General features: G+C 42.7%; 1 protein-coding gene across 1 annotated transcript in view; it reads right to left on the bottom strand.

Moving 5' to 3' along the window:
- Nucleotides 1-1,371: 1,371 nt before the first annotated feature.
- CNBD1 (cyclic nucleotide binding domain containing 1) overlaps nt 1,372-26,173 on the bottom strand; it is a 198,052-nt gene continuing 173,250 nt past the window's right edge. The window contains exons 11-12 of the mRNA XM_056854894.1: nt 8,560-8,619; nt 1,372-1,515 (exon numbers count right to left, since the gene is read on the bottom strand). Of these exons, the coding sequence (XP_056710872.1) occupies nt 1,372-1,515; nt 8,560-8,619 (204 nt within the window). The remainder of the gene's footprint in view (nt 1,516-8,559; nt 8,620-26,173) is intronic.

Raw genomic sequence — 26,173 nt, forward strand, 5'->3', positions numbered from 1 at the left:
TGATGTCTTCCACCAGTGGGTTAAGACTTTTTTGTTTCAATAGAGCTTAAAGAGGCTTATACCCTATATAAGAGAAGGAAGGGACAGGAAACCAGGAATGCTGCGGAGTACTTACTCCATTGTAAGACATTTTATAAGAACATGATAGCAAAGAAGAAAAAAGAACATCTGAGGATGCTGCAGAAAGAAATAGTGGCCTCATCCACACAGAATGTCAATAGGCAATTTTGGAAATTAATATCAGTGCATTCCCACAGTGGGACTTATACCATTGACTCCTATATTACAGCTGAGACATGGGAAGAATTATTTCAAACATTACTCAGGTAATCATTCGGCAGCTGTAATACAAAATCATGAGGAGTTGCCAGTTTGGCCACCTGTGACTGCTTTAGAAATCGAGACATTAATTGGTAAATTAAAAAGGGGCAAGTCACTGGGCCCCGATTTTATACCATCTGATCTATTAATTGAGAACAGTGCCTGGTGGGCTCCGCTTTTAGCGGTCCTCTTTACATATGTTGACTCAACAGGCAACATCTCCGAGCCAGAAATTATTATTTGAGACAAACCCGGAGCTTATATTGAATTGTGCTAGATTTTTAGCTATAGCCCTTAAAATTCGCAAAGATAAAGTGGTGATTAAATAAGGGGCTACCTAGTAAAGATAACTTTATTTAGGCGATTTGCTGGGCTTTATATGTATTTTATATTTTTAGTCAGCTTCAAATTTTATTGTGGGGTGTTGTATCCCATCCATTGTTTTTGGATGGCGGGTTAGATACAACTGTGTATTAGACTTTTTGTAATCCTGCTGGTCATGTACTGAATAAAATTGTACATACACCTTTTTGTTTCATTTGGCATACCCCCAGTAACATTTATTAGCCTCCTCCCTGGTTCTGGTGCCATATGTTTATGTTTTTTTATCGAATAATTTTATAATTTTAAATTTTATTTTTAATTGTTTTAATGTTTGCTGCCTTGGAGTCCCTGATCATGTGGAAATTATTTTAAATAAATAATTCCATGCGGCTTGTTTATGCTCCAGAAATCTCCTTGAAGTACCCCAGAACTTGGCGAAACTATTTTCAAGGTAACTAAAAGATGGTGAGTGTATTGCATTAATGTTTGCAATTGCTTTTTTTCAATTAAAATAAGCATTAGATAGATTATAAGGCAGGAAGAAAGAAAAGTTGGACAAAGGAAAGGAGACCAAGAAAACATGAATAACGGCAACATGCTGGGCTATTGAAAGAATTAAGCAGGGGAAGAAAACAATGCTAAAAAGCTGCCAGAACAACAGAAGAAAAGGAAGCCAAAGATGTTGTCTTGACTGAAGTCTCTGTTGACTGAAGTCTCCGTTGTGTTCTACATGAGTTTTTTATAAGTAGCAATATGATGACTTTCTCCATGTTCTTTCTCACCCTTCTCAAAACGAACGTGCTCATGGATCCATTTTCCAACTCCAGGGCTGATTCCACAGTGAAATATTACCTCGTTCACAGCCATGTCCTAATAACACAGAGAAAATTAAACATTAAATATTAAAATCAACATAGCGATAAATTGATATTCAAACTGTAGTAAAAATTCAGTACTTAAAATGCAGGCCAAACACAGGAGATCCAATCGCCTCATTCATTTCAGCAAGCAAAGAACCAGAAGCTCATTTTCTACATTTATTGATTCACACTGTTTTAAAGATGGACTGCAGCTGACTGAAATTATTTAACTTTTTCCCCTAAAGGAGTATTTCCCAGTTTCCCATGACGAGAAATCCATTAAAGAATAGCTGATATTTCAAATGCTAGTTTCAAAGACTGAATAAGGTAGGTGTCCTGAAACAGTCCCCAGCCCGGGCTGCCCGGGACTCTCCTGGCCGCCAATTATCCCCACTCCCTCCCCGGGGCCAGGGAAGATGATGCCCGGGCGACGGAAACAAAGAGCAGACGCCCCCTTACCAGGGAAGCTTGCTCTGTCCGCAGGCATCGCGGCGCAGACGGGACCAGGAGACAGACCTGGTGGGGCGGAAGAACACCCAATGGACAGAGGAGGAGGAGAGCTGGCAAGCCGTGCCCACGAGGGGTGAGGCAAGGAACGGGCAGGACAGCAGCAAGGACCCGGCGGCGCTCTGCGGTCACCCAGCAGTAGCCCCGCCGCCCAGCTGAGAGGCGGGAGGGCCCGCCCTGGGCGCAGTCGCACCTGCGCCGTTCAGAGAACACGGACGGATGCACAGGGGTGGGGGAATGCTGCTTTGGCTTTAATAAGATCTCGGGAGGCGGGGCTAGAGGGAAGGGGCCAGGAGCCAGGCCTATAAAAGGCCAGTAGAGCGAAGGCCAGGGAGGAGCATGGTCAGAGGTCCTATTACTGGCAAACAACAGCAGAGTGATCCTGGCTTCTTCTGAGGGAGAGGGTGACTCAGACTCTCCCTCATAATGGACTGAGGCCAAGGAGGCTCCCTTGGCTCGACCCTTCCAGGCTTCTGAGGAGAAGAGGGTGGTCCCCGTAGATGCTGCTAGCTCTACAGTAGGTTTATGAAAGTGGTGCTGAAAACCAGGGTCATAGATGGGGGGGAGAGGAGAGCAGCCCTATGGCATGCAGATAGGGCGGCAGAACTGCCTCTCCTACAGGAGAAGCAGGCCAGGTAGAAGAGGCAGTTCTGCTGCCCTCTCTGATTGCCATGGGGTGGCAGCTGCCCTCCTCGCCCTCCCCTAGTTATGGCCCTGCAAAACTCCAGTTTTTTCCCATGAAAGCTATCTTGTGGGGTGGTGCAGGTCTGGATAAAACAAAGGTGAATGTTTTGGATTAAGAATGTGCATAACTGTCTGGCCCATTTTTAAAATGTAAATTAATGTTGTGAAACTGGTTATTAAAGCCATTCATTTTATTTCTGTAAATCTTGGTATTGGTTTCAATGGCAAACATGCTGTCCATCTGAAACTCCCCCTTTCCCATCCAATTGAGATAAAAATTCTCAGGGAATGTGATGCTTACTCAAAAGATCTCAAAGTGGGGAGGGCTATTTTAAACAGAAGTGGAGTGGAAGAACAAAATACTGCCCCTCCTGTGACTCCATTATTCTGCACGCCAGGCTGATACCAGGGAGTGCATATGAATGCTTTCTTACACAAGCTTCGTCTCAGGTGGATACACTAACATTTTCCTCTTGATGTCTTGTTTGGCTCTTAGTTGAACTAACTAAAAAATTGCCTGCCTTATTTCTCTCCCAGGGCTATTAACTGCTATTAGAGTCAGCGTGGTGTAGTGGTTAAGAGTGGTGGACTCTAATCTGGAGAACCGGGTTTGATTCCCCACTCCTCCATGTGAGCGGCGGACTCTTATCTAATCTGATGAACTGGTCTGGTTTCCCTATTCCTACACAGGAAGCCTGCTGGGTGACCTTGGGCTAGTCATAGTTCTCTCAGAACTCTTTCAGCCCCACCTACCTCACAAAGTATCTGTTGTGGGGAGAGGAAGGGAAGGTGATTGTATGCCAGTTTGAGACTCCTTTTGTTAGAGAAAATCCATTGGTATAAAAACCAACTTTTCTTCTTCTATGTGGGCAAAAAAAAAAATTATCAAGGAAATGGCATGAGAAAGGGTCACTGCCCCACATTGCATTTAAAGAAAACCCCATGGTGCAGAGTGGTAACCTGCAGTACTACAGTCAAAAGCTCTGCTCATGACCTGAGTTTGATCCCGATAGAAGTTGGTTTCAGGTAGCCAGCTCAAGGTCGACTCAGCCGCCCATCCTTCTGAGGTCGGTAAAATGAGTACCCAGCTTGCTGGGGGTAAAGTGGGGAAGTCGATGGCAAATCACACCATAAACAGTCTGCCTAGTAAACATCGTGATGTGACATCACTCCATGGGCCAGTAATGACCAGGTTCTTGCACCTTTACCTTTTTAAAGATGTGGAGCCCTCCTGGGTCCTCATCCCTGATTTCTCCTATTTTGTCTGGTTTGGCTGTAAGCCTGCCCATCTGTCTCATGCACTACTATAAGCACTGGTGCAAGAGTTGCTGCCTAGCTCCTCATTCTCCCCCTCTGATCTTTGTAAACTTTAAGCCAGACAAAAAGGACACTGAATAATGCCAGATCCCAAACGTTCTGAACATTAGCAGTTGCCACTATTAAAAAAAAAAAATCAGATTAGCTTTAATAACTTTATTAACTCTTTTTCCTCCGCTTTAAGTAGTTAATATGTGAATGTACAACCCTAAAGTATCAGGTGAACTGCCTATTCTAGACTGGGTCATATTCTCACTGAAGAAGCAGGTCTTCAGCCAAGGTGGCAGAGGGCTTGGCTGTTGAAGTCTCAGGTGTGGCTGTACCCCACAGCCTTTGTTTCAGCTTTGACTGGTGTACCACCATTACCCTCTACTTGATGACTGGTGGAACCCTGCCTCTGGAATCTGGCAGTCTCATACTGCAGTGGAGAGCAGCATTTGATTAGTATTCAGTTATTTCAACGAACTTTTAACTGAATTAGGTTTTTTAGCTGGAATCCTTTATTATTTCTGGCCCTGTAAATTTATTTTTATGAAGTCTATAGTGGTTGATTGTTCTTACTGCCGGATTTGTATGTTTGTTTTTAATGTTACTGCTTTATTATGCATAGAAATTTAACAAATAAAGCTGGATTCTAGGTTTGCAACCCCTCACCCTTTTTTTTTTGCAGCAAGTCCCTTTGAAGGCAAAGAATTCCTCCAAAGTAAACAAGCACAAGATCAGCTTATAAGTGCATCGTGGGTTGCCACGTTTTCAGCTGAATCTTGCCTGCTACTGATACATGGCTCACACTCTTTCAGAAAGCCTGCATTTGATTTTTCCTAAATGAAAAACAACGTTTTAGAGGACAAATGAAATCATCTTGGCAACATGAGGGGTAATGAGCTACAAGTTTTATATGCTCATAGAGATGCTGGACTCAGATGCTATTTGCTTGTGGGAAGAGTGCCATAAACTGGATTCTGGCAAGGACCAACTGTAGTGGAAAATACATATGGCATTCACTGTATATCAGCTGGACACATCAGAAAGAAGGTGTGGAGGATTTTTTACATCTCATGTGTTTAGTTTACTGCACAGCCATCTAGCATATTCATAACAAAGAACTAATTAGGAAGTCTTTAAAATACATGAATATTACTTGCTTGGTGTGTAGAGTATCCCCTTTAAAACTTGAAGGGTATTGCTCTCCAATGATTCTAATTTTTAAAACAGCTTATGACAATGCTAAGCCATCTGGCTCAATGTAGTTAAAAACTGGCTGCATCAGCCCCCAATACAGAGCTGGTACAGCCCAAAATTCCAATACTGGTTGCATTTGGGAGAAAGAAAAGGAGAGTGTTAAAGTCTTCAGGTCTGAAGTCAGAGGTGTTCATGGGCAAAATACCCATTACATACCACTGCATGTAATAAAGCCCTGGTTCAGGTTTTTTTTTAATCAAAGCTCCATCGGGAAGAAAAAAAATAACAGTGTAATGGATATTGTCGAAGGCTTTCATGGTCAGAGTTCATTGGTTCTTGTAGGTTATCCGGGCTATGTGACTGTGGTCTTGGTATTTTCTTTCCTGACGTTTTGCCAGCAGCTGTGGCAGGCATCTTCAGAGGAGTAACACTGCACATTACCTTTGATACTTTTGCAGGACAATGACTCAGCTCAAACCCAACCCCCTTCTGACTATATATATTACTCTTCCAACACACTTTGACACTGAGAGACACTGTCCTTCAGTAGTGGAAAAGAGCAAGAGTCCAGTAGCACCTTAAAGACTAACAAAAATATTTTCTGGCAGGGTATGAGCTGTGGCTCACGAAAGCTCATACCCTGCCAGAAAATATTTTTGTTAGTCTTTAAGGTGCTACTGGACTCTTGCTCTTTTCCACTACTGCAGACAGACTAACATGGCTACCCACTGTGGAATGTCCTTCAGTGTTACTCCTCTGAAGATGCCTGCCACAGCTGCTGGCGAAACGTCAGGAAAGAAAATACCAAGACCACGGTCACACAGCCCGGATAACCTACAAGAACTGAGTGTAATGGATCTTCTGCTCATAAGGGGAGTGTTCCACACAGAGAAAGTTTCCCCCCATGAGTGAAAAGGCAACTTAGGATGTTCCCATGTTCTATCCAATCAATAGAATAAGGAAGTTGGAGGCCTGATTTGCTTAATTTTTTACCCAGCCTGCCATTTGCCCTGCTCTGTATCATTATCCCAACCCTCTTTTTCCACTGCACATTATCAAATGCATATTTTCAATAGTAAATGAACATTTTGAACTGGGCGGGGGGTGGGTTTGCTTGAGGAGTGGTTGTTTGAAGTGGCAGGCTGGGCAAGAATGAAGAATCCTCTTCTTCCTCCATCACTTTTCCACTCTATATCCATTATCTCAAAACAGTTTGATTTTTTAAAAAAGTATTCAAGGCACTGGCACGTAATACTGGCCATTAACCATTATCCTGCCTCTTAAATGCTTAATCCTAGGGGGCTCTTCATGATTTAAATTGTTCAGCTTTTTCATTATTTGAAATAAAAGACTGGAGGGCACTAACATTTTGACAGGTTATGGTTAATATGAAAGATACACTGAGCAGGTATTTTTTAAACTTGAGCCAAAATTAGACGGTTCTATTTTACAAATGCCGTGGACCTCTGGACTGTTCACCTTTCAGACAGCACTTCCAATATTTATCATGTTAAACAAGAACATGAGGTGTCCTGCTGCAGACCCTCTACTGAGCCAACAACAAGGGTATAAAGGTCAAGGTGATGTTACTTCCTAGCACTGGCATCCAGTGGTTTACTGTCCCTGGATGTGGAGTAGGGTTGTGCATATCAATAAACCCGAACCGAAAATAAACCCCAAGTTAGCCATTTCAGTAAATTTTGGGATTCAGGTTTACTGAATACAAAAACCTGGGGATAAAGCCAAAGCCGAAGAAGCATGGCTCTGTGCTTTCTCCCTTTTTTCTATCTTTTTTTTTACTGGTTTTGTTAGAGCCCCATAGTTGGGGCCCTTTTGAGGTAGGGGTTGTGTAATCAGAGCCAACTTTGTCTGACCAACTGACAATTAGTTGATCTGCATTTTAAAAGACGGGGGTCACCCAGTCTGGAGAACATTAGTTTCTGTGAACTGCTCATGGCCCTTCTGAAGAAGACTCCCTTACTCCCTTACCATGTTAAGGAGCAAGCTCCTTAACATGAGCTGCCTTGGTCATGACTTCGACTGGCTCCAGTATCATTTGCCCACACCGTGCCCATCTCTTGGAATCAGATTTTTCATGACCACAGTAAAGGATTGCGCACAGGATGTCATTTGCCACCAAAAGAAATATTTTCTGTGCCCTATTTCTCTTGCATTTAAGCCCTTTTCCTCCATTTGGAAGCTAATTTGCATGGACATCATGCAAAATGACCCAGAAATGAAAACAGACCCCAGACTTTGAGGCACCAGCCTGGAATCCCCTCTTTCTGCCAGTCCTCAGCAATGCTGAACATTTGAACCTGATGGACAGCTCAGCTCATAAATGCCTAGGGGATGGAGGCGACCCCTTTGCGGGCCCATAAAATTGGACCCCCAGTCCCAAAGTTCACCAAACTTTGGTGACCATCAAAGGAGAGTCCTTTGCAGCCACACTGCAAATTTGGGGACTCTACCTCCAAAAACACCCCCAGGAGCTTTGAAAAAAAACCACTCATTGACTCTAATGGGCCTGGATTTTTTGGTAAACCCGAAAATAAGCTGAATACTGAAATTTACTATATGGGTATTTGGCTTATTCCGGGTTTACTGGGGGGGGGATAGGCCCAATAAACCCAAACCCGAAATTTAACGAATAGTTGTTGTTGTTGTTTTGCACAACCTTACTTCTGACTTATGGCACGCTATGAATTAAGGACCTCCAAAATGTTCTGTTGTTAATATCCTTGCTCACATAATGCCTTTTTTACTAAGTGATAGGGACCCCAAGGCTACATTGTCAGTGGCAAGATTTGTTTCAGTCCTTATATCCCTCCAACCCTAGATATATGCTGCTCAAGATCAATTGATCAAAGAGCTTCTAAGGGATAAAAGGAAAGGAAAGGAAAGGAATATCCTTGCTCAATACAGTGCATAGCAATAATATAATCAAGATACCATGCATAACAACCCATTTGATAAGCTCTTTTAGTAAAAGTATGTTCAAATGGCATTTTTTTCCAGCTATAGTTCCTGGTCAGCATGCGCCTATAAACTTTGGTGACCATCAAAGGAGAGTCCCTTGCAAGCACACTGCAAATTTGGGGATTCAACCTCCAAAAACGCACCCCCAGGAGTGTAAAAAAAATCCCAATTGACTATAATGGGCATGCATTTTTCAGGAAACCCCAAAATAAGCTGGTATGGGTATTTGGCTTATTTTGGGTTTACTGGAAAAACGGGCCAAAAAAACCCAAACCTGAAATTTGCTCTGCAAAACTTGCTCTGCAACAGTTCTTTCCTTTCACCCATGTTATTTTTCTTATTCTCCTGCTTCATGTCCTTCACAATGTTCCTATTATCCTATTACCTTTGTGTTCTTCCATTCTGCTTCCATTTCCTTTTTTATGTACTCACGCTTCAGACTATCCTGCACAGAAACAGAACAATAGTGAATAGTTTCAATCCAAATGTTTTTCCAATTATTACAGTCTTTGGTGGCCTAACTTCAAGAACTACCTAATTTTATAATCCCTCGAAGACTTCATGATTTAATTTATATGCTCTTACATAAAATACCTCATTTCAAAACAACATGTCATGGAATATTATCACTACAGGACACATTAGTTTTGAATAACTGTTCCCCAATAAATATAATGCTCCCCTCATAGGAATGTTACTATCAAAACACAGACACGTTTCTCACAGAACCACCCAGCTTTTTTCGAACAACTGCCTCTTTCAGTCACATCAGAATACACACTAATAATAACAACAACAATAATAATTAATAACACTTGGCTTCAAAAGCAAAAGCAGCCCGTTATTGTGATTCATGAGTGTATGTTGTATATGAAATGAGTGTAATGATTATGGTACTAAATTAAACATTTATCTTATTAACTCTGCATCGGATCCCAAACCCAGACTACACTTTAGGAACACCTTCTGAAACCAAACAAAGAACTCAGATTTTGACTTCACTGGAAAGACAAAGGGACCGCTTGCTGTAACTATGAAAGTAAGGAAGGACCCAAAATAAATTCTTTTCTTAACAAATAGCAAAACCCACCCTGAGCCTGGTTTTGGCCAGGGAGGGTGGGGTAGAAATTGAATAAATAAATAACCGACCTGTTTAAGTGACAAAATCATTGTATTTAAGTCTACAAAAGACTTCTGGACAGGAAGACTCTGCAAAGTCCACCTATTCCACCCCTGGTGTTCAGCTCCTAGAGTGTTCCTGGCTGGAAACAAGAATTTACATGACTTGCATATTGTCACACAGAATGTTAGGGGTGATCATTGTTGCTGGAAGTCAAAAGTGACAAGTAAGAAAAGGTATAAGCAAAAGAAAGAAGAAAAGTGTAGCCTCAATCACTTTAGAGGTGAAGAAGAAGAAGAAAAAGAAGAAGAGTTGGTTTTTATATGCCGACTTTCGCTACCTATTAAGGAGAATCAAACTGGTTTACAATCTCCTTCCCTTCCTCTCCCCACAACAGACACCTTGTGAAGTAGGTGAGGCCAAGAGAGCTCAAAGAGAACTGTGACTAGCCCAAGGTCACCCAGCTGGCTTCATGTGTAGGAGTGGGAAAACCAACTGGGTTCACCAGATTGGAGTCCGCCGCTCATGTGGAGGAGTGGGGAATCAAACCTGGAACTCCAGATTAGAGTCCACTGCTCTTAACCACTACACCACACTGATGGTGTACACTGATTTTTTAAAGTAGTGCAGCATGCTGAATTTCTTGAGTTTACATAGAACAGAATTATTTACATAAGAAAATTTGTACTAAGCAATCAATCCAATCCAACCTGCAGGAGGAGTCATTTAATTTGGAGAAAGGCTCTATAGGGTGGAGAAAGGCTTCAAAATTTGCTTAGTGGAGTGGTAGGATACACCCCAGCATCATAAACCCTCACTAGTACACACCTTGTGAAAATGGGCTAAATCACTTAAGGAAGGCAAAGAACTATAAGAAAAACCTGTCCGATAAATGAGAATGATTGCTTCTGGATGGAAGCAGTCAGTCATCCCAAACCAGCAAAGCCAATCTGTGCTCAGAAATATGGTAGTCCTCAGGATCTTGGGCACAAATGAGAGCTTTTGGAATTCTGCAAGAAGAAGGATGTGCTGTCAAGTCACAACTGACTCATGGTGACCCTATCCACGGGGTGATCCAGGCATGAGATGAGCAGAGGTGGTTTGCCACTGCCTTCCTTGATGTAGCAACCCTGGTTTTCCTTGGTGGTCTCCCATTAAAGTCTCCCCTTCCATTATGTGGCCAATCCAGCTTAATTTCCAAGCTCTGACATGCTCTGGGTAAACCAGGTTATTCAGGATGCAAACAAGAGAATTCTTTCTGGGGCTTGAGGTTATTGCTGAGGTTATTGACTGAAGGCTGAGGTTATTGACTGAAGGCACTTTGCTGCAGAGGTAACACTGCTTTTTTTAGTGCCTTACTAGTTAGGGTTGGCAGCTCCGGGTTGGGAAATACCTGGAGATTTTTGGGGTGGATCCTGAGGAGGGTGGGGTTTGGGGAGGGGAGGGACTTCAATGCCATAGCGTCCAATTCCCAAAGCGGCCTGGAGGTTGGCAACCCTATTACTAGTGCACTTCATAACAATATTATTTTCTCCTCATAATGGAAGGGGAGAGACAGAGCAGTGCTTTGCATGCTTTGCATTCACCTTGAATCACTAGCTGAAGAAAAGAGGTAGCAGGAGATATTAGAATGCTACTTGAAACCTTGGAGGCCTGCTGCCTGATGGAGCAGCCAACAATGGACAACAAGGCAGACCACCAGATGCAAGACTCAACTTCACATAGTCCCATATGTTCAATTCCAAGCATGCTCTCAAAACGGAGATGATTGCCCAAGCCTCTAAAAATGTAGGGGAAGAAATTCAATTCAAATTATTATCAAAAATAGTATAGTCCCATGAGTGAATAACTTACAATGCATCTATTAGTCCATAGATACTATCCTGCGTGTTTCCCTGGCACAGTCACAGTCATCATTTACATCCCAATATAAATATATCTTATGTTTGTAATGAAGAACCATATCTCACTAGCCAGTACAAGCTATGTGGAATACATTTCCTCAATACACATATAAGATATATTTAAGCCAATGGATCAGAAAAACATAGAATTATAACAGTTGGAAAAGACAACAATGTTCAAGTCTACCTATTGTTGAGCACGAGGAGCATGCATCCATTGAGAACCATGTGCATATACACAGTGAATCACTATGAAGACACCCTTCATAAAAATGTCTAAAGTGACGCTTATATTTTTTCAAAAAACTGGTTGAATCCACCTGGAGGGAGTCAGATGCATGATACTACTGGCCAATTTGGGCTAAATTATGACAGATTGCTCATGAATTTAGAGAAAGTGCATGACCTTTAGGAGAATAATTGTCAATATGTGCTTATTAGAAAGTTAGCATACCTCGCGCACCATTTCTGCTCTTAATAAGCACATGACCTACAATGAGCATAGATGACTCTGAATATATTACATTCTTCACATGAATTGCCACTTAAACCAAAAAATTATCCAAGATTAATAAGCACACAGTTTTCCTCCAGCATTCATAAAACTAATGAGGAAAATTGAGTGTAAGGAGGAGAATATTAATTCCAAGTAAAAAATTATATTAATTTCACATTAAAATGATGTTAATGAAAATATATATCAAAATCCCAAAGGGAAAATTAAAATGCCACCAGGCAGAGAAAATTAAAATGCCACCAGCAGTCATTTCTAGTACTTTAAAAACAATATTTAAGATACTAGCAGTCACAAAAAGTGTCAATTAATTGGAAGCAGTTCCATATCAATGCCTCCGTACAATGTCTTGTATACAATACAATGTTGTATATAAGTTATATATGTCATGGTCAAAGAGCTTGATCACTCACCAGATCAGCTCATAGATTGATTTCAAGTAGTGATCATTGAAGTTGAACATTTAACACATTGTTCATCTGTGCCTGAACAGCTTGGATGTGTTTGATTGTTAGAACAAAATAATTGTGCATGCATAATTACATAACTGGTTTACCACATTTGCCTTTTACCCTGTTATCATGACCATCACCATAGCTACCAACTCTAGTTGTTAAAAGGCACATTGTGTAAACAACAACAACAAAATCACATTTTGAGATGAGACTTACTACCTTGGGTGTCTTTCTGTGAAATCCTAAACAAATACTTTCCTGGGACTACGTTCAATTGAATAAACTCGAATTGGATTCAGGCAGCCCATTCCAGAAGGGGGGAGCAGAAGCTCCTTTGAAGTCACCGTAACCCCACACTGGCATAGGTGCCATCTGGAATAAAGTGGTACCTACACTGCCGCGGGGGCAAACATGCTGGTGTCCAAGTGTCCCCACCACCAGTGCAGCCCCCTGTGCCACCCTTTTTTGGTGGTGCAGACCCACTTTTTTTAATGGGGCATTCCCCCCTTTTTTGTTATATTATTTTTTAAAATGCTGTTTTAGGCTACGAGTGGCTGGGAAGCCTCTGAGGAGGTGGCGCACCTCCACCACTCCCAGCCACCGTGGATCTACCCCCCCCTTCAGGATTGCGCTCTAAGTAGACCTGCTTAGGATTGCTCTCTTGGTTTAGTTGTGCAGTGCAGAAGTGACTGCAAGCTGTAGCATGTAAGTTGGGAATACAGCTTATTTACTAAGGCACAACCTGGCCATAACTTTGCAGCACGTGCTTACTGAACAAGTGCAAAGTTCCTTTGGTTTATGTCCAAGCTTAATTTCAAACAAAATTAAGGAAATTCAGCAAGCTGACTCAATTTGTACATAAATGAGGATTTGATTATCGTAAGCCTGAAAGCTGATTGTATTTGCATTGAAATTCTCAGTGCCCCAATTGTGGTCTGGATCCTACAGTTGTCATCCTCTTTTCTCTTCTTTTCTCCCCAGAGTGGACCCAGAGCAGTTTGCAATATCATATGCCCCTCCTTCATTTTCATCTTCACAACATCATATGCCCTACCTTCATTTTAATCAACACAACCTGTAAGCTAGGTTAGGTAGAGGGACTGACAAGCCCAAAGTCATCCAGCAAACTTCCATGGCAGAGTATGGATTCAAATTTGGGTCTCCCAGTCCAGCACGCTAACCACTACACCATGCTGGCTAACATAGATGCCATGTCAAATTTGACATTAAAAACTAACAATTAACTTGGAAGATGAATTTATTTCATAAAGAACTTTAAATGACTTGGACCTTAAATGACTTGACTTCTTTCTTTGCCATAAATTAAAACAGATGCATGCCTTATGTACAGAATAATATAAAACTCTTTCCATAATGGATTTAGCAGAGTGTTGTAATCTTTCATATTCTAACTCTGTCATCTTCACACCCCAAATAAATGTAACCCAATCCTAAACTATTCCATGACACTCATCTACTAGCACACTCCTGAGAATCAATTCCCACCCTGCACAATTCAAACTAAATTTCAAAACATTACAACATTCCCTAATTACAGAGACCCCGGTCCCAAAGTGAAGAAGCTCACTTCTAATCTACACAAGAGGAGCTGACTCCAAGTCCACATAAGGAAGGTCATGGGAAAAGAATGCAGAGTTTAAACATATCAGACCACTCCTTTGCTCTTCTGAAACATCTACATTTCTGGCAACTGAGACTTTTATTAAATCAGAAAAGTCCTTTTTGTTTTTAGGATGGATTCCAAAAACCCCTCGAAATGTATGTTATGAGATCACTGCAAGGCTATTAATCTCTTCAGAAAAATACTACTACTAGCACAGAGTTAATCTGAGGGCATGAGTAGGATTGTATTCAACATTTTACTTCATAACTATACATCCCCAGTGGAAAATCCTATGTGGTATAGGAAAGACAGATGTTAACTTTTAGAATACTCATTTTACACTTATGTAATATTCGCCAGTAATATTTTTGTTCTAAATAAAAGTATTTGTGTTTGAAATGGTTTCAGCCCATACGATAACTCTGTTTCTGGTTTTTCATCTGTGACGACAATTTTACACATCAACACCAGTGATACAAACTTATACTACAATTGTTGAATGACTGAGGAATACTTGGATATGATCTCCACATAACCTGATCTTGGGTATATTTACTTAGAAACAAGTCCTATTGGCTGTATTGCATTTGCTTGTGACAACATGAGCCAGGAAATCTTTGGGCTCTCATGCTTCTCCCTCTTCCTTCCTGGAGCTGGAAATGAAGATGTTGTGACATCTGTATCAGTAGATTTAAGAAACTGCAGTCTGCCTCATGCCTATAACCTGAGATTCATGAATGCATAAGCCTAAGAGCTTCTTGGCTCATCGTTATCATGAAAAAAACCAGAATTAGTTATGATGTTTGAATTCAGCCACGGAAAACTGTCATACACTATAACAGAAGCTCTACCCTTGGCAGTATTGCTACCAGTTATCTAGACGTTTACGAGTGGCTCCACCATACAAATATTTTTTTAAAAAAAAGCAAGTGGAAACATCCAGGGCCAGGGCATATTTTTATGCAAATGTGGGGTAATCCCCAGATTTGCAGAAAAATATGTAGTAGAAAAAAGATCAGGAGTTACTTGTAAGTGGGGTTACAAGGTCTAGTGGATTTAAATATGGCAGAGGCCAATATGTCTCAGATCTAGCCATTAGGGACTATTGATGGTGCCAATGAAGTACATTAACTTGTGTAGCAGAATTGTGCTGTAGCCATGCTTTAGCCAATACACATGTTCTGTAGCAGCCATATTATAAACAAAGTATTTTGCAAAATTTATACCATACCTTTCTGCCCTCATAAAAGCAACCTAAGAGGCTAACAAATTGAAACCTACATAATAAAATCACATCTTAAGAACAATTAAACAAAAATGCATCATTAAAGCAATTAAAACAAGAGCTAAAATACAGACAAAAACATGAAAATAACAATTAAAATACTGGGCAGGAAGGAGGGATCCCTGAAAGAATGCTAAATGAAACAAAAATTCTTCATCTCCTGGTGAAAGGTGGCAACAGAAGTGGCAGAGAAGTCTCTATGGTTCCAGAGTTTTGGTGCCATGACTAAGAAGGCCCTCTCCTGGGTTGCCACTCATCTAATTTCAGAAGGTGGGGTGCCCGAAGCAGGCCTTGGAAGAGGACTACAGTAATCAGGTTCATAATGGAGTATGCAGTCCTTCAGGTATGCTGATCCCAAACCATATATTCATTATTTATTTTATTTAAAACTTTTCTATGTCCTATTTTCACCCAAATAGTGTCCCCAAGGCAGTGGACATCAAAACATTAAAACAATTAACAGCGGGTAGGGCTGTCGATTTGGTTCATCCAGAACCGAAAAACAGCCGAATTTCCCCTGATTCGTCGGGTTTTAGTTCGGATGGAACCAAACTCAAAAAAGGCGGGAAAACGGGGAGCCGAATTCAGCGAGTTCGTGGTGTTAGGTGAATAAATTCGGCAAATTCAGGGTTCGGCGCAGCAGCATAACCGTCAGTTAGTAAGCAGCATTCTCCCCCGGTCAATCAGTGGCCAAGCTGGGTCTTCTTCTGGCCAATCAGTCGCAATTGAGTGCATGAGCCCAGCTGCTGTGCGGCCCAGGCAGAGAAAGAGAGAGTATCTGTTTGTGTGAGAGAGAAATCCCCATGTGGGGGGGGGTGCTTGTGCACATTTGCTCCTTTCCGTGGCTGCAGGGGGCGCATTTTTGGGGGTATAGCCATTTTCTCCAGGTGAACTGATCTCTTTTGGCTGGAGATCAGTTGTAATAGCAGGAGATCTCCAGCTAGTACCTGGAGGTTGGCAATCCTAGTCATCATCCTTGCCACAGCATTTCTGAACACTTTTCAAGGGCACTCCCAAGTACAGCATATGTGTGTGTCCAGAGATAGCTCTGAACTGGGGCCTGCCTCCCCTTCTGCCAAAGCCTTACCTGGGTGTGTCCTTCCTGGTGCCCCCCATGGGGCAGTGGCCAAAGCAGCCAAGAGTAGACTCATCCAACAAGACCAGAAGCAAGGGAGTGTTCCCTGGTTTGGCAGGGGTGAGGGTGACACCCGAGGGACAGGCTCCAGAGGGGGACAGTGCAGCCAGGAGGCCAGGTTTGCTGGAGGCAATAGAAGGGTGGGCTTGCTGCATGGTAGGAAGGGCCCAGAAACCCAGTAGCCCTCCACGCTGGCAAATCCTGCCTGGTTGCAAGGAGAAGGCAGAGAAGGGTGGGTAAAGGCAAGGGATAGGCAAGGGGAAGAGGCAATGAAGGTCGCTGGCTGCTGGGGTGCAAACTGGCCTGGGATTGGGTGCCAGTGGAGGAGGTGTGAAGACAACTGATGTTAAAAGGGAGACTCCCAGTGGTGGCCGGGGAGGAGAAGTAGACTCAGCTCAATGCTGTGAGAGCTACTGCCTGGGAAAGAGAAGAATAAGGTGAAGCAGCCCCCTCTGCTTCCAATTCTGAGGCCTAGGGAGGCCACAGGTCTTGTGGCAAGATGGCGGAGAGATGGCCACAGGAGGAGGAGCGCCACAGTGTGTGTGTGTCTCTGTGCTAAGTGCCATCAAGTAACTTCTGACTTATGGTGACCCTACGAATTAAGGACCTCCCAAATGTCCTGTTGTTAACAGCCTTGCTCAATGCAGTGCTTAGCAGTAATATAATCAAGATACCATGCATAACAACACATTTGATCAGCCATATTATAGTAAATACAGTGTGAGCAATTGTCGACACGTTTCTTGAAGATTCATGCCTGGAATCAAGGAACGTCTTTTAGTAAAAGTAGCATTTTATCAGCTATAGTTCCTGGTCAGCATGTGCCTATAAACACAAGTTGTCATCTGTAAACAAGAGAGGCCCTCAATAGCTATTAGAAAATGTTGAGTGGCTGCTTAGAGTCTCTTAAGTAGCAAACGAGTAGGTCTCCAAAGACAATGCCATACTGTCAGCCAATTTGCATGCTTATCAGCTTAGTACAGGATAAATAACATCACAGGGCATAGTTGATATTGTGAAACTTCACAAAACGTGCAAGAGTGCCCTCTCTTCATAAGGTACAGGAGCTTTGACTAAATTAAATTAGCAGATTACAGTATTGGGGGACAATGATTCTGCTTCTATTCAACCCATAAATGGCTTCTGTTTGATGTTTACTATCAAATAACATTGTCCATGTGTACATAATACAGAAATTTTCTTACATTAAATTTAGATCAGAGCCCAAACAGTCTTTTTTTTAGTTTCATTTTCACTTCATTATAAAAGAAAAACACCCCCATTTTCCAGATGCACCTTTGACTGCTCCTTTGAAATGTCTATTTTCTATCAAAGTCCTGGACACTTCAAGGACATGTACAGTCTTGTTCCAAGAAAATATTCAGTCTCTGAGGTAGGCCAGAGGGAGTGAAGGTAGGGTTGCCAGGTCCCTTTTTGCCATCGGTGGGAAGTTTTGAGGGCGGAGCCTGAGGAGGGTGGGGTTTGGGGAGAGGAGGGACTTCAGTGCCATAGAGGCCAATTGCCAAAGCGGCCATTTTCTCCAAGTGAGCTGATCTCTTTCGGCTGGAGATCAGTTGTAATAGCAGGAGATTTCTAGCTAGTACCTGGAGGCTGGCAACCCTAAGTGAAGGAGCTCTGCAGTCAGCCCCTACCCAAGCACCACTTCCAGCCTGCCTGGACTCATTTGTGCTGGTGGAAGACCAGCAGTTGAGGGGATGTTTGCACGGCTCTTTGTGAATTGCGATAAAAGTCCAGGACTTGGGGGTGGAGCAGAGAGAGAGACTTTTGGTTTTCATGAGATGCGCTTAGTTGTTCAGGGAAAAGCGTTGTCAGAGTCAATATCAACACAGAAACTTAAACTCATGGAAACGTGCTTAAGCTCTGTGTAAAATCACATTTGTGCCAGTTGCCTGATACACATTTGAATAATTCACAATAGATATTCTCACACCTGAAATAGTAAGCCAATGAAATAAAACTGACTGACAAGACGTCACGGATACTCAGTGACCTACCACAATCCAAACCTAGCTTGCAGGATCGCAGGCCATACTAAAATTCTTCCCACAACTGATTCTGGGACATTATGATTTTTAGAGCAGCACCTGGAGGAAACCGCAGATTAATTTTTTTAAAAGCTCTCAACCTAAAACCAGGTACTCAGCAGCCACTGATGACTGCCCAACAGAGACACTCATAAAGGAAATACAGGTTCCCCACCAGTAACTGATGTTCTCGGAGTTGTGCAATGAAACTTGAGGGTTTTGCACTTGGGAAGAGCTCCTCTAGAATCCTCTAGAGTTCTAGCCAGGGAGCTAATATGTGTGTCCCTTGCGAAAGGAGGTTTGGCTTCTCTGACCCTGCTCTGAGTACAGAGAGGCCTTGACTACTCAGTATACCTTCAACCCATCCATGTAAGTGCCATTTATTAATTAAGCAATAGACACTAGAAGCAAGGTCAGGCAATGATGTGTGAGTCAAAGGAAGAACATCAGTTACATGTAGGGTTGCCAGGTCCCCCCTCTCCTCCGGCAAGAGGCTATGGTGCAGAGATCGGCATTGCGCACGCTCAGATGCACATGCACATCACTTCCGGTTTACAACCAGAAGTGCTTTGTACCAGTTTACAGCCAGAAGTGCTACCTCACGAGGGGCCTTATACCTCTTAGTTTGAGTGATATAAGGCCCCTTGTTTACAACTGGAAGTGCCATGCGTGAGTGTGTATGCGTGCATGCACGTTTGCCTGCCGATCCTCAGGTGGTCAGCGGGCAGAGGGGAGATTTACCAGTGGTTTGCCCGCCACCACCAGGCACCTGACAACACTAGTTACATGTAAACAACCTCACTTTTCTTCTTTGTGGTCCCATGATTGAATGACTAGCAGGCTGATCTACCTGAAGGTCTCATTGAAAAAAACTCTGGAGGAAGGCATTGCACTCAGTAGTAGTTTATGTTGCTTGGTTGTGGTTGAGGTTTGTCTCAATTCAGAGTAATAGACTGCCTACATTAATTCATACAGACTCCATAGCACAGTGGAGTTGTAGAGATGCATATTATGGATGTATAGACTCCCCATATCATGTAGACAAAGGGGAAGTAGTAATACTGTGGGGTTTTTAAATTTTAACTGTTACCTGCACGCTAGGTTTTTTTTTGTACATTTCTTTGAGCCATCACCATCAGTGGGAAAGGAAGCACAGAAATATTTAAATAAATAAATAAATAAATAAATAAATAAATAAATAAATGGGGGGGCTATTCACTGATAATGTTGTGTGCTTTGGGGAGAGACTAATAGTGGATTAACTACTACTCTTCTAAACCCTGCTGCTTCCCACCCCCCTCACTGTTTCAGCAAAATAACCTAACCCTTGCATGCTTTAAAATTCAACTGTAGCTATTGGGCTCAGATGCTGAAACATTTACTTGGAAGTAAATTCCACTAGCGACAATGTCTTTGTTCCCACCACAGACAGATCCCCTTAAACTCAGCGATTTCAGTGGTGTCATCCACTGAACACTGTGGTGCCTTACGGACAATTTGCTTATTTCAGATTGGTGCTTTGTGCCAATGGCAGCTCAAAACAGATGACTGCCTTTGAGGCTGCTGCAGCACCATCCCATGCCACTGTCTTGCCCCACTGCCACCTTGCCAGCCTGGTTCTCGCCCCTCCCTCATCACCACCGCTCTTGCCACCACCCAGAAAGCGAGTGGAGCTAAAGCTTTTCACCTCGGTGTTATTACACCATGACAGTAGACATAGTGTAACGGTGTAATAATAAACAACTAAAAATAATGCCAATTGAGGCAAGCCATTCAGAGGATGCAAGAACTGCAAGAACTGAAGCTTCAACAATCTAACCCTGTAGAATAAGAAGCTCCTGTACAGGCTCAAAGCTGCTCAACAGAAACTTTGACAGTGACCATTGATCTGATAAGAGAGCCAGTGTGGTATAGTGGTTACAGCGTAGCAGGATTACCGGGTTATGGGGTTTCCCAGGTCCATATCCTCACTCATGCCATGGAAGCTTGCTGGGTGACCTTGGGCCAGTCACACACTCCCAGCCTGAACTGGGATAATATTTGGATGGAGACTCCCAAGGAATACCAGGGTCATGATGCTGAGGCAGGTAATAGCAAAGCACTTCCAAAATCCTATGGGGTCGCCATAAAATCCTATGGGGGTCGCCTTGAAAATCCTATGGGGTCACCATAAATCAGCTATGACTTGTGGCAAAAAAAATTTATCTGATCAGTAGCTTGCTTGCATCTGACTGAAGGAACCAAGCATGCTAAATTTATCTGGTGGTCATGTTCATGTCAAAGTCCTCAACATGGCTAGTTGAGGTACGGTAGTATTTTTGGCTCTCAATGGTTTTAATATACATTGTAGGGATGTGTTTTTCTTGGTCCTGTTTCTTCTGGGAATTTTAAATGTACTGCATTTCAATACGAAGAACATTCTATTTTTTAGAAATAATTTTTTTCAGGTGTCTTCATCCACTGTAAGAAAGCTGAATCCAATTTTATAAAATAGCTATTGGTGCCAGATAATATATTTAGCATGTAACAGAGAGTATTAAAATGCCAAAATGATTATAACAAATCTTTATCTAGCTTCAAGAATATTATTATGCAAAAGCAATTAATAATACTAATTATTAGCATTGGATTTTTTGGGGTACAATAAAGTCAGAAAATAGGATGATTTTATCAGAATTTTCTTTTAGTTTTATTTTATTTTATTCAAAAGTGTTAGAATGCTTGGAAAGATATGCTAATGTCAAAGAAGGCTTGAAAGAAATGAGCAAACCCATCTAAGTACTAATTAAACCCCAGGCTACGCTAAGAACTGCAGTTCACCACTTTGAACAATACTCTATGTGAGCGCTCACTGTGGTGGAAAATAAATTCCACCTTTGACTGAACCACTGCTTTCTGATATGGAATATTTTATAATATTCACATTCACAATAAAGGGCATCTGATATAATGCCCTACCTAACTCTTTATGTATATTAAAGAAAGGATTTTGGCTAAGAGGAGCCATTTTTAGGTGATGCAGATTTCTGCTCTCGTCTCCACAAATGTGGAATATCTGTGAAAGGTATAAGGCGTATAGATAAAGGCGCTGCCCATTCTGTTTATTTTATTAGATGGGTTTTCTTTGTTTCTAATGGCCAAATTGTACATCACCTTAGGACTTCTTTGACTGTTTCTCACCATATCCTATTTAGTATGAAGAACAGCTACGGGGAGCCCCAGTTCAGATACATAAGAATATAAGAAAAGCCCTGCTGGATCAGACCACTGGTCCATATAGTGGGGCATCCTGTCTCACACAGCGACTAACCAGTTCCTCGGGGGGGGGGGTGTGTCCAACTACAAGGCATAGAAGCCAAGGCCTTCCCATGACGTTGCCTCCTGAAACTGGTATTTAGAGGCATACTGCCTCTGAATGAGTAGGTTCCCTTTAGTCACCATGGCTAGTAGCCACTGATAAATGTATCCTCCATGAATCAGTCTAATAATCCTTTAAAGCTATCTATGCCTGTGGCCATCACTACATCTTCTGGCAGCAAATATCACCTTTAAATCACTCATTGTATTAAGAAATCTTTCTTTTTTTCCATCCTGAATCCACTGCCCATCAGTTTCACTGGATGCCCTCAAGCTCTAATATTTTGGGAGAGGGAGAAGAAGTTCTCTTTGTCAACTATCTTACCTAGTGCATAATGTTATAAACCAGTGAGACCAAGTGCCCAAACTGCAACCAAAAACCCACTTATTTATCGCAAAGTGCCAACACGGCAATTTAACCTGAATACTGAGGTTTCCTCCCAGCTGGGTGGCGGGGAGTCCAGGGAAGGGGGTGGCGGGCTGGGCGGCGGGGAGTCCAGGGAAAGGGGGGCTCTTTGAACTGCTCAGGCAGCATGGAGCAGTTCAAAGCCCCTGCCGCCCAGCTGGGCAGTGGGAGTCCAGGGAAGGCAGACGCGACTGCTGCACGTGCCCACAGAGGAGGCTCAACGTGCCAAGTCTGGCACGCGTGCCATAGGTTCGCCAACACAGTTATAAACCGTTATGTCTTCCCCTTAGTCATCTCTTTTTTAAACTGTAAAATCCTGGACTGTTCAGCCTTTCCTCATAGGAAACGTGCTTCGACCCCCTAATCATCTTGGTTGACCTCTTCTGTACCTTTTCTAGCTCTGCAATGTCCTTTTTGAGATTAGGGGTGTACATCATGAAATTGTCAAGCTGAAAATATACATGGAAATGGATGGTTCTGGTTGGTACAGTGATTTTCCAGAATGTTAATACAAACCCAAGGTTTCAGAGGGTAGCCGTGTTGGTCTGCAGTATCCGACCAGATATCTGATCCAGAGAGCTTTGACTCTCAAAAGCTCGTACCCTGAAAATCTTGTTGGTCTCTAAGGTGCCACTGGACTTGAATCGAACAAATCCAGGGTTATTGGTATAGCAAAAAACCCTCCCCAGAACAATCCATTCTTTGGTTGTTGTTAGGGTTGCCAAGTGCCTGGTGGTGGCGTGTAACATCCAACCAATCCACCAGGCCGGCGGGCAACACGTGCACACGCGCCCACATGACGCACCTATGTCACTTCAGGGTTTACCCGGAAGCGTTGCGGATGCTCTAGCAACCTCCGCAGAAATTCTACGGAAACCATAGAGTTTTGGCAGAGAGTGATAGAGTGTCCGCATTGTTTCTGAGTTAACCCGAAAATGATGTAGGCGTGTTACACGGGACGTGCACATGCATTGCGCCAAGTGCACATGCACAACACGCTGCAGAAAAGCTCCCGCTGATGGAGCTATAGGACCCGGTAACCCTAGTTGTTGTTGTTGTTTTTAGTTTACCAAGAAAAAAGTATGCCTTGTCTTTTTCTTGATTCCACTAATTTCATGTGCAATGGCACTTCTCCCTTCCAATTAGATCCTTGCAAGGGAAGAGCACAGAGCACACCCAGCCAATCAAGCTGCAGTGAGTTGCTGTTCACATTCATTCACTGCTTTGTAGGGGGGCAGCTTGTTCAGGGGCCCACAGAATACTAACACTTGGTCCAATTTGGTCCAATTTGCTTGAAACTTGGGGGGTTCTTTAAAAGGTAAGCAGCAACCACTCCAATATAATGTTGGTGTCATTTGATTGAAAAAACAGCTACTACAGCCTCCCTGAAAGTCCCCCAAAGGAAATAAAATCAGATTAACAGGGGAGGGAGGAGTTCTGTAAAGGAAGGGATGTACTAAAACCAAGACAAGAATGCCTACTGGGAACAACAGAAAAGGCATGCCACCTTAAGGCCCACTGGATATAATAGGGATGACAAAATGACTTGCTTGGGCTGCACTGCAATACACAGCAGCACACAAAGTATGAGTAGAAAAATGCAGACCTTTTTTTCATGCCGTGGCGAGATGGAGCTCCCTTGCTACCCCAATTCTAGGAATAAGCGGAGGGTATGCTGTGAGGCATCTACTTTGGGATCTGTAAAATTTATTATCTTGGTCCAATTCCCTTGATTTTTTTTTTTGGGGGGGGGTGTCTATAGATTACAGGGAGAACTGTGCTGTGTGCAACTTTATAAAGTTGCCCCAGAGAATATCATGTCCATTCCCCATTGAAAATAATGGTCCTAAACTCTGAAACATGGATTTGAAACCTAAAATGGTAATATCTTACCAGAAAATGTGTGATCACAGAAACCCCCCCCCCCAAACTAAGATCTGGAATTATAATGAAAATATTCTCTATGCTTTTGAGATATGGAAAACAGAACTGCACATAATATTCCAAATGAAGCAACACCATAGCTCTAAACAGGGGCTGCATCTAGGCTTGCCAGGTCCCTCTTTGCAACCGGCGGGAGGTTTTTGGGTCAGAGCCTAAGGAGGGAGGGGTTTGGGGAGGGGAGGGACTTCAATGCCATAGAGTCCAATTGACAAAGCGGCCATTTTCTCCAGGGGAACTGATCTCTATCGGCTGGAGATCAGTTGTAATAGCAGGAGATCTCCAACTAGTACCTGGAGGATGGCAACCCTAGCTGCATCACAGATCTATACAGATGGCAGCCATGGTACAGGGAGAGGGCGCAAGTCACCCCCTCCCCCATGCCGGTTTTGAAATTGTAGTCATTCACCAGTGGCTTCTGTTTGGTCTATTCATCTTATGTGTGTGTGTGTGTAAAGTGCAGTCAAGTAGCAGCCGACTTATAGCGACCCCCTTTTGGTGTTTTCATGGCAAGAGACTAACAGAGATCGTTTGCCAATGCCTTCCTCTGCACAGCAACCCTGGTATTCCTTGGTGGTCTCCCATCCAAATATTAACCAGGGCTGACCCTGCTTAGCTTCTGAGATCTGACGAGATTAGGCTAGCCTGGGCCATCCAGGTCAGGGCATTCATCTTATACGGATGCATTAATATTCAGATGCAACATACAGTGCCATGGTAAGCAGAGTCAAGCTTATTGAAGTCATTGGGCTTAGAAGGGTGCAGCTCTGCTTACTGGTATCACTGGAAATCCCTTCCATTTCTTTCAAAAATACTTAATTGTGACTTTTTTATTTTTCTGGATTGCATCCATTCTATAGTCTGTAACTAAAGAACTGTGCAAATGTTAAATTACTAATTATTTAAACAATGGAAAGAATTAAGCTCTTTAAAGCTCCTTTGATTTTTAATGGGAAAGATTAAACAATAGAATATCCATAAGGAGAGGAACAAAGGATGGAAAGTAATGGTTTTACCCCAATTCCACGAAGCAAGAAACTGAGTCATAAGTATAAAGTGGGTTTTCCAAGGCTACACACAAAATCCCAAATGCGGACTGAGCTATATCTAACCAAAGCAGTGAGACTTGCAGTACATTCCTAGTAGGGTTGCCAACCTCCAGGTAGTGGAAAAGATCCAAACAGCACTACAAGGTAATATCAACACAAGATAAACACAAGACTATGCTTTGGAGACCTATATAGAAATCCTCTCGGTCCCTCTTTGAAATTGATATGATTGTTATAAACTTTTCTGATATGTGTAGCTGATGAAGCCATGTGCGAAACGTGTGCATGATCTAGACGACACGTCCGGGCACTTCTTCTGGCACCTCCTCGCTGTGGTCCTCATTTTTGACATTTTGTGTCCAGCTACCGAGAAGTACAGGAAAGTCTTTCATGGACAGCTATATTGTTTTTATGTGATCCATTGGACAATTTCTTGTGTCATATTGCATATCTTGCTGGACTATTTATGCTAATTGTTTTTAAAAAAACCTGATTGTGTTTCCCTTAATTTTTGTACATATGTTCACTCCTTGCACTTACCTGCACCTTTATAAATTTATCTTGTGTTGATATTACCTTGTAGTGCTGTTTGGATCTTTTCCATCATCTATACAGCACTGAGCCTTCATTCTCTCCAGGCCAACCTCCAGGTAGTAGCTGGAGATCTTCCGCTATTACAACTGATCTCCAGCCAATAGAGATCAGTTCACCTGGAGAAAATGACCGCTTTGGCAATTGGACTCTGTGGCACTGAAGTCCCTCCCCTCCCCAAACCCTGCCCTCCTCAGGGTCCACCCCAAAAACCTCCTGCCGATGGTGAAGAGGAGCCTGGCAACCCTAATTCCTAAACAGAGATACACCTTTCTCAATACATTGACTTGAATGAACTTAAAATCTGTTAAGGACTCTGGAAGGGGCTCTGTTTAGGAATCCATTGTCAATGTGTTTACAGACTCTGTTTCATCTTTATTTTAAATTTTCAAAGAATCATAGAGTTGGAAGGGACCACCAGGGTCATCTAGTCCAACCCCCTGCACAATGCAGGAATTTCACAACTACCTCCCCCACACGATCCCAGTGACCCCTACTCCATGCCCAGAAGATGGCCAAGATGCCCTCTCTCTCATTAACGGCCTAAGTTCATAGAATCAGCATTGCTGACAG

This window comes from Euleptes europaea, chromosome 8, assembly GCF_029931775.1.
Source record: "Euleptes europaea isolate rEulEur1 chromosome 8, rEulEur1.hap1, whole genome shotgun sequence".
Taxonomy (NCBI): domain Eukaryota; kingdom Metazoa; phylum Chordata; class Lepidosauria; order Squamata; family Sphaerodactylidae; genus Euleptes; species Euleptes europaea.